This window comes from Peromyscus maniculatus, chromosome X (genome assembly GCF_049852395.1).
Source record: "Peromyscus maniculatus bairdii isolate BWxNUB_F1_BW_parent chromosome X, HU_Pman_BW_mat_3.1, whole genome shotgun sequence".
Classification (NCBI taxonomy): Eukaryota; Metazoa; Chordata; class Mammalia; order Rodentia; family Cricetidae; genus Peromyscus; species Peromyscus maniculatus.
The window spans coordinates 86956978-86973327 of record NC_134875.1 but is presented as its reverse complement, the minus strand read 5'-3'; the positions used below and the strand labels follow the sequence as shown (position 1 = coordinate 86973327).

Below are 16350 nucleotides of genomic sequence, written 5' to 3'. Positions count from 1 at the left end.
ACTCCTAGGGAAGTAACAAAAAAGGGCAGGGATCACACCACCAAGATATATTACCATTCTATAACAAGGAAAGAAAACACCATCAGATGCTAATTAGGGTGGCAGGAGACTGCTCAGCAGGGAAGACACCTGACCTCATCCATGATACAGGCAAAGAATATAAGGAGAACTTCCCACTAATATAGTATCTTGCTGCCAACTGGGTCATTTCCAACAAACACACTCCCCAGCCCCAACAAAGGGTGTCCAAACAGATCGAAGCAAGGTACCTGCTTCAGAGTACAGTGAAGAATGTGCCTAGAATGGGAAACCAGGAAATCCCATGCTAGTCCCAAATTGGGCTCTAGCTCCTCCTGGTTACAGAAGGAGTAATTCTCTCTCTGGGCTTCCTTTTGCCTGGATAGACACCCAATGCTACAGATGTGAATCTTTCGAAACCGCCTTTCAAGTTTGCTACAAGGGAGAACCAAGGACATATCTAAGTTTATAAGACAAGCACTTCTCCTTTTCCAAACACGGTGTCATTGTATGTTTTACACACAGCACAAAGTTACTGTTTATGGACCATAAAATTCACCCAGTGCACAACTAGGTGGGTTTTAGCATACTCACAAAGCTGCAAAACCACCATCATACTGCAAATAAGAAATCTGCACAGCTTCAAAAAGACACTCCTCACCCACGGACAGTCACAGTATATTTTAACCCTTCAACCCTGGGCAAACACTAGCCTGGTAATATTCTAGCAGGTCAGCTTTCTGGAAAGGAATCATAAACAATGCGTAGTCTTTTATAAATGGTTTTTCATTGTATATTTATTCACCTCTCAGTTAATGGACATTTAGGTGATTTCCCACTTTTGCTCATTATAAATAATAATAATTTTGGTAGATATATATAGATAGATAATATAGTAGAATTGTTCATTTGTGGGGTAACTGCCTATTTGTGAAGAATTGCCAAAGATTAGCTATGCATACCAACAGTAAATAAGGGTTGCAAATTCTCCAATAATGTTTTGTCTTGCTATTGTAGCCACCCTAGTGGATGAGATGTGCGATCTTATTGTGGTTTTCACTTGCATTTCCCTGAAGAATGATTTTTAGCCAAGCTTAATGGTACAAAAGAACCACACTAGTAGACTCTCTCCTTCCACTATGTGGGTTCCAGGAATGGAATGCAGGGCATCAGGCTTGGCAACAAGCACCCTCTCCTACTGAGCCATCTCACTGAACTCAACTGGTCATGTGTTTACTCTTTGTCTCTGTTACTGCTTGGTTCTATTTTTACATTTATGTAGGTATGTATGTGTGTGGGTGGGTGCATACATGATGCAGCACACATGTGGAGTCCGGAGGAATATTTACAGGTCTCTGTTCTCTCCTTTCACCACAACGGGTCCCAGAGATGGAAATCCAGGAGTCAAGCTTGAAGTTAGGTGCCTTCAAGCTTACCTGCCCCTATTTTTGTTTTTATTTTTGTTTTTGTTTTTGTTTTGTGTGACCTTGAATGAACTATGTGTCTAACAATGACCTTGAGCTCCTGACACTCCTGCCTCAACTTCCTGAGGGATAGAAGTGAAGGTGTGCACCACCATACTTGACTATTTTTGTCACTTTTTTTTCTTTTTTTAATTTATTTTTAGTGCATTGGTGTTTTGTCTGCATGTATGTCTATATGAGAGTGTTGGATCTCCTACAAGTGGAGTTACAGAGAGCTCTTAGCTGCCATGTGGGTACTGGGAATTGAACCTGGATCCTTTGGAAGAGAAACCAGTGCTCTTAAACACTGAGCCATCTTTCCAGCCCCTACTTTTGTCATTTAATTGGATTTTTAAAATTGAATTATAAGCATTATTCACATACGTGTGTGTGTGTGTGTGTGTGTGTGTGTGTGTGTGTGTGTGTGTGTTCTCAAACATAACTTTTCAGTTTTCCCTTTTTATGGAAGTGTACTAGGAGTTCTAGACAGGATAATTGGGCTCCAATCTTTTTTTCTGAATACAATTATTTCTACCACAAAATTTACCTTGTAGAACTCCAACTTACCAAGTTTACCATTTGTCACTTGGCATCACAAATAAGAAAGCACTGTCTGATTCAAAGTCAAAAAGTTTTAAAACATCATTTTCTTTCAAGATTTTTACAGCTCTAGTTCTTACTATTAAGTATCTGATCATTTTAGTTCATTTTTGTGTGGTTTAAAGGTTGGGACCCACCGGTATTTTAGTGGATAACCATTGGGCTGATCCAAGATGCCTCTTCTTTTCACTCATTGATAAAATTCAACTGACCATCAATGTGAGGTTTTATTCCCCCAATACTGTACTCCACTGACCTCTTAAGCATTTTTTGATGGACACAGCTCAACAAAATGCTTTGAAATTGAGTGGGGCAAGTTCTCCAATTAAGTTCTTTTTCAAGATGGTTTTGCCTGACATGGGTCCCTTCCTTTCTATATTAATGTTAAAATGTTTGTGCATTTTGTCTGGTATGATGGCTCATATCTCCATCACCCAGGAGACTGACGTGTGATGATTATCACAAATTCAAAGCCAGCCTATACCACATAATAAATTATGGGTCAGCCTGAACTATGGTATAAGATGCCAATGAATTTCTATAACAAAGCTACTAGCAATTTGCTAGAGACAGTGTTGAATCTATAGATCATGTGGAATATATTGCCATCATAACAAATTTTGTCTTTTTTAATTGAAAAGTATTTTTTCACACAATATATGCTGATTATGTTTTCCCTGCTCCTAACTCCCCACTTTCCCACTGTGGTTGATATATTGTGTACCCTAATAAACTTATCTGGGGATCAGAGAACAGAACAGCCACTAGATAGACATAGAGGCCAGAAAATGGTGGCACACACGCCTTTAATCCTATCACTCGGGATGCAGAGATCCATCTTGTCCTCTGATCTCTGTGTATATGCACACACATACACTCATAGATAAGTGAATGTCATATTTTTCTTAACTTTTCATTTGTAACGATTTTATTCCTTTAGTGCTATTGTGAATAATATTCTTCTTAGTTCAAATTCAGAACAGTCAACATAGAGAAACACAACTGATTTTTGTACACTACCTTGCATCCTACAACCCTTCTACACTTATCACCTTGAGTAATCCTCTGCAAATTCTCCAGGCTGTACACCATTTGTCTCTCAACCTGTGGGTCGCAACCCCATGAGGGTCGCAGATTAGATATTTACATTACAACTCACAACAGTAGCAAAATTACAGTTACGAAGTAGTAATGAAATAAGTCACCACAACAGGAAGAACTGTATTAAAGGGCCACAGCATTAGGAAGGTTTAGACCCACTGCTATTCACAGTATCATGTCCTGTGATGGTAGAGATGGCTTTATTACTTATTTCCATCTGAATGCTTTTTATTTATTTTTCCTGCCTCATTTCCCTGCCTAACTAAAATAATGATATGTCATATCATACAGGTTAGAACTCCCAATTATTTCTTTCATGTTCTGGTTCAAGTTCTTCCTTGCCCTGACTGATACAGAAGTCTCAGATAGCTGTGATGTCAACCCTGTGGAGATAAGAGGTGTTTCCAGCAAGCCAACTATGTTAGGTGCAGTGGTAAGCAGCCCCGTGAATGAACCTCGTCTAGTCATCTTCAAAGGTGATTAAATATGACAAGGCTCTGGGTATAGGAATGCCAGAATCCTATCTTACCTGCTCAGATGCAGCAAGGCTACCATTACTACTAAGCTTCCATTTCAACACTACCCTAAAGTTAAGGAGGAGGTAATGGAAGCTACAACACGGCTGTTAGAGAAGTCCATCAGTTCTTCTTCAACAAACAAGCTCATATTATTGTTGCCTTTAATAGATAACTAGAGTTCTGAAAATTTTTATTTGACCTTGTTTGTGCAGGGTCGGTGTCCATTTGCTTTTAGGCAGAAGTGGCTTTTCGGGCTTCCTTAGTCTATAGTTCATCCAGGGGCATTTTAAAAAAAATAAGAAGAAGATGGGATCTTGCTATGTAGCCTGGGTTGGCCTCAAACTTATAGTCCCCAAGTGCTGAGATTACAGGCATGGACCTCAGTGTCTGGTCTCCTCCAGACATAATACTGAAGAAAGCTTGTCCCAGAGTAGCTAAGATTTGCCTATATTGGAATGCACTCTTAGGGCAACAGAAATTGAAGGAAGTACTGAAATCAAGTCATCTTTTATAGGCTAGACAAACCATTGACAGTGCTTGCCTCTAGGGAGAAAAAAAAGGGGGAAGTATGGCACAGGAGGAAGAAAAAGAAGCAGGGCATCGTGGCCCATAACTGCAACCTCACCACTTCAGAAACTCAAGCAAGATAAGCAGATGCCAGGGGCTACAGAGATGGCAGTGTCATTAAAGTGCCAGTCACACAAGCCTGGGGACCTGAGTTCATAAAAGTCTAGGTGTGGCAGTGTGCATCTGTATCACCACCAACTGAGGGGACAGAAACAGAAGGATCCCTCAGGCTCATCAGCCAGACAGCCTAGCAAAATTGGTGAGCATCAGGTTCAGTGAGAGGCGCTGCCTCCACTAAGGTGAACGGCAAGTGGGGTAACCCAATGGATAAACACACCAGCCACCAAGCCCAATGAGCTGAGTCTGGTCCTCTGGACCTACATGGTGGAAGGAGAGAATGGACTCCTGCGACTCTCCTCTGATATCCACATGTGCTCTGTGGCCTGCTCATATGGGCACACAGTCATACCTCCACACCAAATAAGCTAAAATGTAGTAATTATTTAAAATAAGGTAGGTATGCACACAACTACACAACACACACACACACACACACACACACACACACACACACACACACACACACCAGAAAATAAAAAGAAAAAATATTTTAAAAGTTGATGATTGCCAGGCGGTGGTGGCCACGCCTTTAATCCCAGCACTTGGGAGGCAGAGGCAGGTGGATCTCTGTGAGTTCGAGGCCCACCTGGGCTACAGAGTGAGATCCAGGAAAAACGCAAAGCTACACAGAGAAATCCTGTCTCAAAAAGCCAGAAAAAAATAAGTTGATGGCCAACCTCATCTACTTTGTCTCAAAACACCAAAAGCAAAAGAAAAGATTAATGTCTTGCTCAGTACCAAGGTCACTATCCAAATGGTAAAACACAGGTCTGTTTGACTTAGGTACTCTTCCTCCTTGGTTTCCTCTTACCAGTAGATAGCACATTGTCACCGTCAAATTCCCCTTTCTCACCCCCACAAATCTCAACTTCAAAAGATATGACAGATATCTCACCCTGAACTTCTTCTTCATACCCCTTCTCAAAACTGTCTTGACATAAGTAGATAACTAGATATTTACTGTGTGGTCCAAGAGAGCAGCTTATTCACCACTATATCCCTAATCTCCAGGGCAGTACTAAGACACAGTAGGTGATTAGTAAATCTTGTTGAATTAATGTCTTGCCTTTACATTGAATTCTGCCTTTACATTGCCCTAGGTCTAGGACTTGATGTAAGCCTGGTAATGCCTCGTAAGGATCCTCTGGCTGACTAGAAAAAAAAAATCATCTTGAGATTTCCATGGTACTCCCCTGGAAAACTGTGTATCTTTCCAGGTCCTCATGAGCTTTTAGGAAAATTCTGTAGTGCTGATTAGAGAAACAGATGCCAGATCTATAAACAAATGGTTTGGGCTCTGTTGGAAAGTCATTTTCCTTCATCATCCTTAAGCCTGATTGGAAAACTTTCCTTAATAGGCAAGTCAAGCTAAAATCATTGGTACCCTACCGCAGCATACTCCTCCACCCCTAATAAAATTATTTCTCATAAACTGTCACATTTTTCCATCATAGTTCCCACAGTACCCTCAGTCCAGCTACTCTGCAATGCAAATCTTCGGAAGCCTTTCTAACAAACATGGTAATACAGCTGCATTAAATCCCACTGAGTCCCGCTTCACATCTATTAAAGCAGTCTTAAATCACACACCAGCAAACTGATCAATTTACTCTGGGGGTTTAAAACAACTCTGCATGCTCAACGGCATTAACTAAGTATCACTGAAATAAAGACAGTTGAACTTGTAAGAACATACATCATATCACACTCCTGTGTTTCATGGTACTAAACCCACCTCTGCAGAGAGTCCCAGGTATTCTGGGCAGAACTGAAAGACATCAGCTTGACATCTTCCCCAAAAAACACTCAACAAGTTCACACTCAAGTAGGCCAGTGTAATTCAAGTTGTCTATCCATGACGGATATATTAGTTTTGGTTTTCCTGTGACCTACTCTCCTAGAATCAAGACACATTTGCTTGATTTTTATACAATCATTTCAGGAAGTTTTTTTTTTTTCTGAGTAAAGCAATGGTAACCAGAAAACAGAATGCTAAATCCAAAAGAAACCCTCGTGATCACTGAGTAGGCCCCTAATTCTATAAATGAGAAAACCCATACTCAAAAGTCAAAGGTTTACTCAAGATCACACAGGTAGCTAATAGCAGGCTTGGAAGCAACCTATCCTCCCAGGAAAGCAATCCATAGAGAGGCACAATATCCATAGAAAGTTGCCAATTCTAAACTGAAAAGATACCAGAGGTAACTTTAGTGTATCATGTAAAATTCTTGTCTTCAAATGTATATCAAAGGAAAAAAATAGTAATTAACTCTCAAAATTAAAAAGTGTAGACTGTAAGAAAGTGGTTTTCTTTTAAAATATTAAGGCTATGGTATCAAAATAACACAAATTATACTATAACCAATTTATCAACTTCATGTACAGAATTTAGTGTACAGAATTTTAGCACAGAATGCATCTGTGATGGTCGATGTTTATTTTTAACTTAACGGAATCTAGAATCAGTGGAAGATGGGCTTCCGGCAAGCCTGTGGTGGGTTATCTTGATTTATCTTGATTAAGTGATTTGGAAAGACTCATCCTATTTGTAGGCAGGAGCAGTCATGGCAGGGGATTCAGGACTGTATCGATGGAGAAAAGGAACTGAGCCGCAGCACACATTTGTCGGTCTCTGTTGCTGACTGGGGATGCAATCTGAGCAGCTGCTTCAAGTTCCTGCTGCCTTCACTTCCCACCATGCTAGATTAGACCACAGCTAAAAGAAACCCTTCCCCCTTAGGTTACTTTTCTCAGGGTATTTTATCACAGCAACATGAAAAGACTAACACATCTTTGGGATTTTTTTTTTTCTTAAGACAGGGGCTCATGTAGCATAGGCTGGTCTCAAATTATACATAGCCAAGGATGATGACCTTGAGCTCCTTACATGCCTGCCTCCATCTCACAAGTACTGGGATTACGTATGTATGCCACCACCTCAGACTAGACTCCTTTATTTGTTTGTTTGTTTGTTTGTTTTTCTGAGACAGGAGCTCATGGATCACAGGCTAGCCTCAAACTCACTGTGTAGCTGAGGATGACCTTGAATTCCTGATCCTCCGGCCACTAACTTCTGAGTGCGGGGATCACGGGTATGCCAGCATGCTCTGCTATTTTGGATCCAAAACAACATATGCATAATGGTTATGTATGTTTTCTGACATCTGTTTTATATATGCATAGTATTACCCTTTGTTTTGAAAAACTAAATTTTGTTTTTTTTTTGTTTAAATAATCCCTTGTGCACTAAAGTATTTGTGAAAATTGATGTAAACATGAATTCCATAACTAGTCTAATCATCCCTTTCTGAAACTGTTAAACTACAATACACAATGGAATTTTCAAAGAGAAAGCTACATAGAAGTCCTACTCCTTCCCCATTTTTTATTGACACAAACCACATCATAACCAACTAGGATCCTTTGCCATTATACTATAATCCTCCCTTTGCTAAATACCAAACAGTTTTTAGTCTTTGAAAACCTTTCTCCCTAAAGACTGTCACACACCCTTTCCCTAGCATATAAGAGGCCAAGCCTTGCTGGCTAATAAATCTAGATGATGTAGCCTAGGTATTATAATTCATTCAGTCTAGCCTGCAGACAACATTGGATTGTACTGGAACTACAGCTCAGTAGCAGAGCATGTCTCTAGCATGTGTGAGGCCCTAGACTTCATGTCTAGCACTACAAAAAGAAAAAAAGAGTTCTCTTTAGCTAAAACAATAATGACAGACTTTGTGGGTGTTTTGGTACATACCTGTAATCTCAGAATTTAGGAGGGTGCGGCAAGAAGATTGCTACAACTTCAAGTCTAGCCTGGGTTATACAGCAAGACTCGGTCACACCAAAAAAGAAAAAGGAAATACCACCAGCAAATGAACATTTGAAAAACATTAACTAAGAATGATACAGCTTCTTGAAGGTGGTGAGACTTAGATTTTCCCCATAGATACTCCAGCCCCATTAGCCCATTTCCAGCAGCTTCATCCTTCCTTCTTGTCTCCTTTGAGCCTGGGATCCTTGAATTCACAGCAGACATAATTTATAGCACACCAAAATAAAATTATTTACTAGAAAATGTGAGGGGCAGTGGTGGCGCACGCCTTTAATCCCAGCACTTGGGAGGCAGGCAGATCTCTGTGAGTTCGAGGCCAGCCTGAGCTACCAAGTGAGTACCAGGAAAAGGCGCAAAGATACACAGAGAAACCCTGTCTCAAAAAAAGAAAGAAGAAAGAAAGAAAAAAGAAAGAAAGAAAGAAAGAAAGAAAGAAAGAAAGAAAGAAAGAAAGAAAGAAAGAAAGAAAGAAAGAAAATGAAAATGAAAAAGAAAATGGGAGCTATAGCATTCCAGCCTACCAATAATTACATTCACTGGATTACCAGTAAAAGTCCACTTCAATAGCTTTACCAAAGGTCTGCAAACTGCAACTGGTAAAAGAAGCCCAGCTTACTATTTTTATATGTCACCCTCCCCCAGTAGCACTAAAAATGGTTCTCACATTTTTAGGGAAGTTTTCTTTTGATATTTTTTTAGGCACAGGATCTCTCTGTTACATCCCAGGATGTCCTACAATCCATTCTGTCCCAGGTTTGCTTTGAACTCTGTTTTCCTGCCTTTATTTCCTGAGTGCTGGGTGCATATGCCACCACTAGTGATAGTTTTAATGCCTGACAAAATTCTAAGGAATAAAATATCGTGACACGTGAAAAGTGTCAGAAAAATCCCATTTCAATGTTAGTAAGTTTTCTTACAATGCTTGTTTCACGGACTCTTCCTCTAAGGCAGCTTTCACACAACAGGAGAATTAATTTTGAGTGAATGCATGGCCTTGAAGTCTAAAATACATATAATACAATACTTTACAGACAAGATTTATTGATCCTGAGCTATATAAAAAATATAGACAGGGAAGGTGATACAGGCCTATAATTCCAGCACTCAGGAAGTTGAGATGGGAGAATTTTGAGCCTAAAGCCTGCCTGAGCTATATAGAGTGTATCATCTCAAATACTGCACTCCTAAGTTGGGTGTGGTTGCTCATTCCTGTATACCCAGCATTCAGGAAATTGAAGCAAAAAGATTATAAAGTTTGAAGTCAGCCTGGGCTAATTAGCCTGCTCCAGGTAAGCCTGGGCTACAGAACACGATCCTGTCCAAAAAAAAAAAAGCAAGACATGTTAAATGTCACAAATATAGTCAAGTTTGGTGGCACACCCCTCTAATCACAGCCCTTGAGACACTAACAAAGAAAGATAATAAAGTCAAGGCCAGCCTGGGATATATAGTGAAGTAATTCAAGGTGAGCCTGAGTTACATGAGGCCCTGTTTAAAAAAAAAAAAGTTCCAAACATTCTTGATAATCTCTCTGTGACTCTTCCTAAAACTACACTCCCACCTAGCCATTTCTTTTGGCATTGCCTGTCCATAAAGTGCAACATCTAAAAATAAATTTTAATTAAGAAATTACTGATATATTTAAACAGCTTAATAAGTCAAAGTGCTGTAAATTCTGCCAAGCTCCAATGCTATTTCCTCCTTTGCTCCCTCTGTCTTCCACCAAGAAATGAGCTCTCTTCCTCTCTCTAATGTCACATACAATCATGCCCACCATCCAACTCTAAAGCTCTGAACTTTAGTACCTTATACAGCAGTAATTTCTCCTCTACATATCTCCCCCACATGTCTCGGAGCTGCTTGAGGTCAATATCCACCTGTGACTCACTCTGTGTATTTAACAGTCATCTGAACAAAGATTAGAACATAGTATGTGCACAGGTATTTACTGAATGAATGGTATTTGGTCCATGAACTATATATAGTCTACATTAAGTGTCTCGGGTTTCTGGGGCCATATAAGCATTTATACTGAATAATGCCTAGCCCTGGTGTTCAGCAAATATTCAGTAACATCAACAGGACTAAAACTGTCAACATAAAAAAGGAGAGACACAGGAATATAGATGAGTGGGAGAGGACTTGTCCAGCATGCACAAAGCCCTGTGTTCTGTCCCCAGCACACATGTATGTACAGAGAGAGAGAGAGACAGAGAGAGAACAGAGAAAAGCAGACAATACAGTCTTCATCTTTCAGAGCGATGGTGCTTTATTTTCTATTAGTTTAAGTTATAATCATCATATGCTCTAAAAATTCTAAATACATCACATTTGAGGGAGGGATCAAGCACCATCAAAGGATGCAGGCGTTGGAACATCAATTACGTCTGAACACCAAACTAAGTACACCGAAGTTTTTGTCCTAGTTTGCTTTCGGTTGCTGTGATAAAAATAATGGCCAGAGCAACCCAGGGAGGACACAGTTTATTCCTGCTTACAATTCCCAGGTCACAATCCATCACTGAGGACAGGAACCTGGAGGCAGGAACTGAAGCAGAGGATAATGGAAAGGACACTGCTTTCCAGCTTGCTTATTTACGCCATCCAGTCAGTACCAACTGCCCAGAGGTGGCACTGCCCACAGTGGGCTGGGGCCTTCCATATAACAATCAAAAAAAAATACCCCTACAGACAATCTGATGGAGGCAATCCCTCAATTGTGTTTCCCTCTTCCCAGATGAATCTGGCTGGGTCAAGTTGACAAAAAACTAACCAGCACAGTATTCAAACAAGCCCATATTTAACGCACTAATAGTCAAGCATGTTTATTGCCTAAGGCCTTATCCAGAGCTCTGCGCAAAAATCACAGAGTGGGATAAAGTACTGACATCAAGTTTCACCTGGGTTAACAAGCTGAAAGAAAATTACAGAGCAGTTTTCACAGCTACCGTGCCATGTCTCAAGGTTTGCAAGAATGCTAGCCATTTGATTTAATACCCAAATTAGTTAAGTGTCAGTCATTGTCCTGTCTTTTATTGCCAGGTTCCAGATGCTAAGATGTATCCATGTGCATGAATACAAAACTCATCACCAAGTTGTGCCCAGATGAGTGAGCTTTTCCAACAAGATAACAAGGCAGAGGGCTGCTTATGTATTTCCTTTCTGAACTTTACTGAAAATTATACAGTCATCAAGAGATGTATTAGTCACCAAAAGAGAGACAAGCAACAGTGTACTTGTTTTAGTCATTTCCATTTTACAAAACACTTTTAGAATTAATCCCCTTAAGACTCACAACTACCCCTTGAGGTGGATATTTTTACCACCATTATTATGGCAATGGCTTTTTAAAATTCCAGTATGATGGATGGAATGCAGGGCCTTGCACATGATAGGCAAACACTCTATCACTCAGCTACATGCCCAGCCCACCACCAATTTCATATTGTACAAATCTATTGGGGTACGTTACCATAACGTTACCATCCAGTGTTAACTAAATTTGGGTTACTTCAACATTTCTCTCTCTTTAAAGATTTTTTTTCTTAATTTTTGAATTACATTTCATAGTTGAAATGGTTTGTGCCAGATCCCCAAATGGGGAAGCCACCACTGTAACCCAAGTCCTCAAAATCCAATCCCAGTGGGATATTTTCATCTTTCCTTCACTTGGGAGGAGAGTGCACCTGTGTTTTGCATCCACCCTACCTACCCTGGAAAAAGGTGGCTGAGCCGGCACAGTGTGGAGAAGCAGTGTGGGGAGCCAACACTACTGTGTTACAGATAGTAGGAAGCAATTCCATGTTTGCCTTTAGCTCCCCAAGTATTTAAAACCAGTGGAGCTTAAAGAAACGCAGTAAGGCAAGGGTTAGTCATGGCGGTTTTAATACCTCCCCATCCCATTTTGAGCTACACTGACTCTGAAATAGAAAATCAGCCCAAATATTCAAGAATTCCCTATCCTAGAACAGCTTTTAGACCTGCAGCCCATGCGCAAAGATCTGAGCCTACGTGATTGCTGTATCTTCCCGCTCTTAGTCTCATAAAATCCAGGAAGCAAGAAAACCCACTACTTGCCTCTTAATTTACAAAACATTTGCATGCTTATAAACCAGCTCTTGGAAAGCTAAGGCAGAAAGACCAGCAGCAAACCTACAAATTAAGAGCCTCTTCCCCAAAACCAGGACCTATGTCTGTAGCTAGTATATGCAAAGACCAGAATTCAGTCTCCAGAACTGGAGAAAAACAAAATGCCTTTCCCCAAAATGCCTCTGAATCGATTTTTTTTCTGACAAAGCTTAATCACTCAGATATGACTTAGCTGATCCTTTTTAGCACAATTTCAGCTTGCCATACACATTACAAAACTACCTCTTAACTAGCACTTGTTATAATGGCCTTTCTTTTACGGGGAATGCTACACCAAGCAGTTTGCAATAAGAAGAAATCTGCAATCCAAAGAGACCCCCTTTTCCTTTCAGAGTCCTCAAATTTCCATTTCTGTGGCACAACCTCCATATCCTCAACCTCTCAATGAACTCTATCAAGAGAAGACACACCCAAAAGCCTGGCCCACAAGTCTGGAAGGCTCAGCATTTCAAATATTCCATCTTTTAGGTGCAAACACAAGTTTCCTATTGACCAGGTGACTGGACAACAAAGCACTAACTGATCAAACTCAATTAAAGAACTCGAAGGAACAGTTGACAGATTCTGCCCAACCACATACGAGAACTGCTGCACGGGGAAACGCTGGCTTGTCGCACTTCTTGTGGCTTCAAGGCTTTTAAGACTCTCTCCATTGTTGCTTGGCTGTAACAGCCTGCCACAAGGGGCCACATAACCTTGACATGGGATAGGGTGGGGGTAAATCCACTCCAAACAAAGTTAAAGGCATAGAGAGACTCCTTCACGATGACTTTACCCTTCACAGTTATCTTTCAGCCAAGGAGAGAAAAAAATAATTAATCATCACTCTACTTAATCATTACCCTCCCTTCTTCTGGGTATATATTTTGGCACAGAGGGTTGGCTTACTTATACTGTCGTTGGGGGTGTTTATTATTCTTTCTTTTTCTCTGAGCCTCCTGACAACCAGCAGAAATAAAAGCCTACACACAGAGGAGGAAAAAACAGTCCCACAAGTGAGGAAGTCGTGACCACTGAAAAAGCAAAGCTTGGTAAGGTCCTTTCAGTGCAGCAACCCCACACCCTATCCCTGTATTTTACACCCAGGGGATTTGGACCCCTTGGACCATGAACTTGACAGGTCTTTGTTCCATACTGAAGCAGAATTCAGTTGTTTGTGAAGCCAACCAATAATCCTGAACTTGGACTAACTATGACATTAACAGTATATATATTTAAAAAAATTTCAGGGGAGGGCAAAGGTGCTCTCCTTAGAAAGTGATTTGGGAAGGGTGATTTTTTTTTTTACTGCCCCACAATTTTCTGTAATAACCAGAGTCTAGGACAAAAATCATTATACTGGAGCTATTTGCCTTAATTCCCAATTCTTTAGGGGGTACTGGAGTAGGTCCTTGGTCAGCATGGAAGTCACCTTGTACCAGACAGGGGTGCTGGGCATGTCTGACCGGTTGAGTAGACTATCATTTTCAATAAGGATCTGCTAAGTAAGAGTAACTGCAAAGCAAGAGGGTCCCTGTCCCAGCTACACATTAAGTCTTGGAAGGTCAGGGCCACTAAAGGGAAAGGCCAAAGTCCTGCTTGTCTGCACCATTTTCCATTATTACTGACCCGTCTCAAAGATTCAGAAACCCATCAGACTCAGAGACCTGGGTTGAGAGTCACTGCAGATGCTCCCTTCCCCCTGTGGTATGGAAAGGTTTAAAGGCCAGAACCACCTACTAAGAGAAACAGCTCAGAGAAGCCTTCCACTTACTTTTCATAGCGCTGATAAGCGCGCTGCCGTCTTTGATCACGTCTTTGATGAATTTATTGGTCCTCTCCAGCTCCTGTTCATAACACTTGAGCCTCTCGCGGAAATCGGGGCTGTCGAGGTAGCAGTCGCTGAACTCCAGCGGGGGATGCCCCATGGTTACGATAGCGGAGGGACTAGGGGTTAGAGACAAAGAGCGAGAGCATCAGTGGCACAACCAGCAGAATAGACCTAGTGGCCTGCGTTCAGGAGCCACTCTTAGGGCGACCCAGCCCCACTCCCTTTGGAGGACAGGTACCTGTTCCAATGAAACTCTTGGGAGCGCCCGCTGGTGTGTAGCAGGAGCGCGTAGTCCGGTGGTGGCTGCGGCTGACCGGGAATGCTTACCAACGCCTTCTGACGCCGGCAGGGTGCAGCCTAGCGAGCAGCACGCCCCCTGGTCATCGCCTCCCCGAAGCGCAGCGCTGAGTCCTGGGCGGCCCAGGGTGGAGGCGGGGAGAGCACGGGCGCGGGGGGCCGCCTCTGCTCTCCCAAGCCAGCCTAGGCTTCCTTCCCCGGCTCCCCGAGCGGCGGACCGCGCCTCCCCTCCCCCTTCTTAAAGCCAATGCCACTGCCTCACGCTGGCCGAGCCCCAAGCCCGAGACCAACCGAGAACACGGGCTCCCTTCGGCTATCTTCCTCGGGTCTTCGGGGCTCGTCGCCCACAATTCGGCAGCTGCGGAGACCGCCTACTCGTTCCGGGGAGCCAGCGGGCTGTCGGGTTTGGTGCTTAAAGGGTTAAACCCAGCGGCAAGGAAACGTAGCTTTCCACCAACAACCCGGCAGCGGCAGCGGGAAGAGGAGGGCAACAGCGCTACGCACAATAGCCGTGGTAGCCTGGTGCTTCCCTACGGAAACTGGGGAGCAGTCAGCGCCCTAGGACTCCATCTGGAAAGCGTGGCGGCCTGGGAGATGTAGTCTTTCCGTTTGCACGTCCCATGACTCCACCCTGCAGTCTCCCACCACCCCTCCAGGGTGGCCACTCTCCCAGATCTACTTCCCTAAGCGTGCCCCAGGCACAGCAATCCTAGAGGGGCAGGTGTACCGCCCCGGTCCCCGAGGGTGCGTGCAAAGTTTCCATAACTGCATCAGAAACTCAAAAGGATGGATGATGGGAGGCAGTCTCTCACCAGTATTTGGCTGGACTGTCCTTTTATTTTTTTCACCCTTCCTCGGATCCACCAACACTTTTCCTCCTTTTCCTGAGTCTCCTGGTACAGACACTAATTCTCAATGGTGCCTACTGTAGGATCTCTGTTAGACCCAGAGCCCTCTGCTGAAGAACCAGAGCCAACCCTTCCAAATAATTATCTTTGAACTAAAGGGTATACTGTGTGACTCACTGGACCACACTACAGCTTTCCAGGGCGAGAGTTTGTTTGTTTGCTTGCTTGCTTGTTTGTTTGTTTGTTTGTTTGGTGATGGTGGTTTGGTTTGGGTTGTTTGTTTGTTTGTTTGTTTGTTTGTTTGTTTGTTTGTTTGTTTTGGGGTTTTTGTTTGTTTCTTGGGTTTTTTTGTTTGTTTGTTTTTGTTTTTAAATTTTGTTTTGGGGGCAGTTGCAAGGGCAGAGGGCAGAAGCAAGAGGACAAGGAGTTGAGTGGGATCAGGATACATAATGTGAAATCCACCAAGAATCGATAAAAAGAAAAAAGAAAAAGAAACAGGCCATAACTAGATTTGAACTTCTTCCTGAATAGGGCCTCAGAGAATGGTTTCTGCGACACATCAATACACAGGCTGATAACATCTGTTAATGGAGAACCCAAAAAGAGGTTACTATAAATTATCTTGCAGTTTATCCAAAAGGCCTTATGTCCATTGTCTATTGTATAGAAACCTGGGCTCCTTTTAAAGACAGCTCTCTAAGAATAGCTGCATTTGGGAAAACTGAGAAAGAGTGTGTACTCAGGCAAAAAGATCCATTTTTATTTTGCAGCAGTGTTTACATTAAATTACACCAATAAAAGCCATAACAAAAAGCTGAAAATACAGTAATAACAGCTAACCTAACTATATTAATGTCTGGCTGCTTCTGTAACAAATTATCACCAACTTGGTGGCTTAAATTAACATCAATGTATTATTTTATGGTTGTGGGAATGAGAGTTAGAATAGAGCATCACTAAGCTAAAGCCAGGGGTCAGAATGGCTATGTTCTTCTAGACTCTAGATTCGAATCCTTTTCTT

At 42.0% G+C, this 16350-nt stretch overlaps 1 protein-coding gene across 2 annotated transcripts in view; it reads right to left on the bottom strand.

Moving 5' to 3' along the window:
• Window positions 1-15049, bottom strand: part of Ophn1 (oligophrenin 1) — a 353114-nt gene extending 338065 nt beyond the window's left edge. The window contains exons 1-2 of one of the 2 annotated variants that reach the window (XM_006981173.4): window positions 14423-15049; window positions 14128-14300 (exon numbers count right to left, since the gene is read on the bottom strand). In XM_006981173.4, the coding sequence (XP_006981235.2) occupies window positions 14128-14281 (154 nt within the window). In that variant the 5' untranslated portion in view covers window positions 14282-14300; window positions 14423-15049. The remainder of the gene's footprint in view (window positions 1-14127; window positions 14301-14422) is intronic. The other variant, XM_042268747.2, reaches the window with a different exon arrangement.
• Window positions 15050-16350: the final 1301 nt, after the last annotated feature.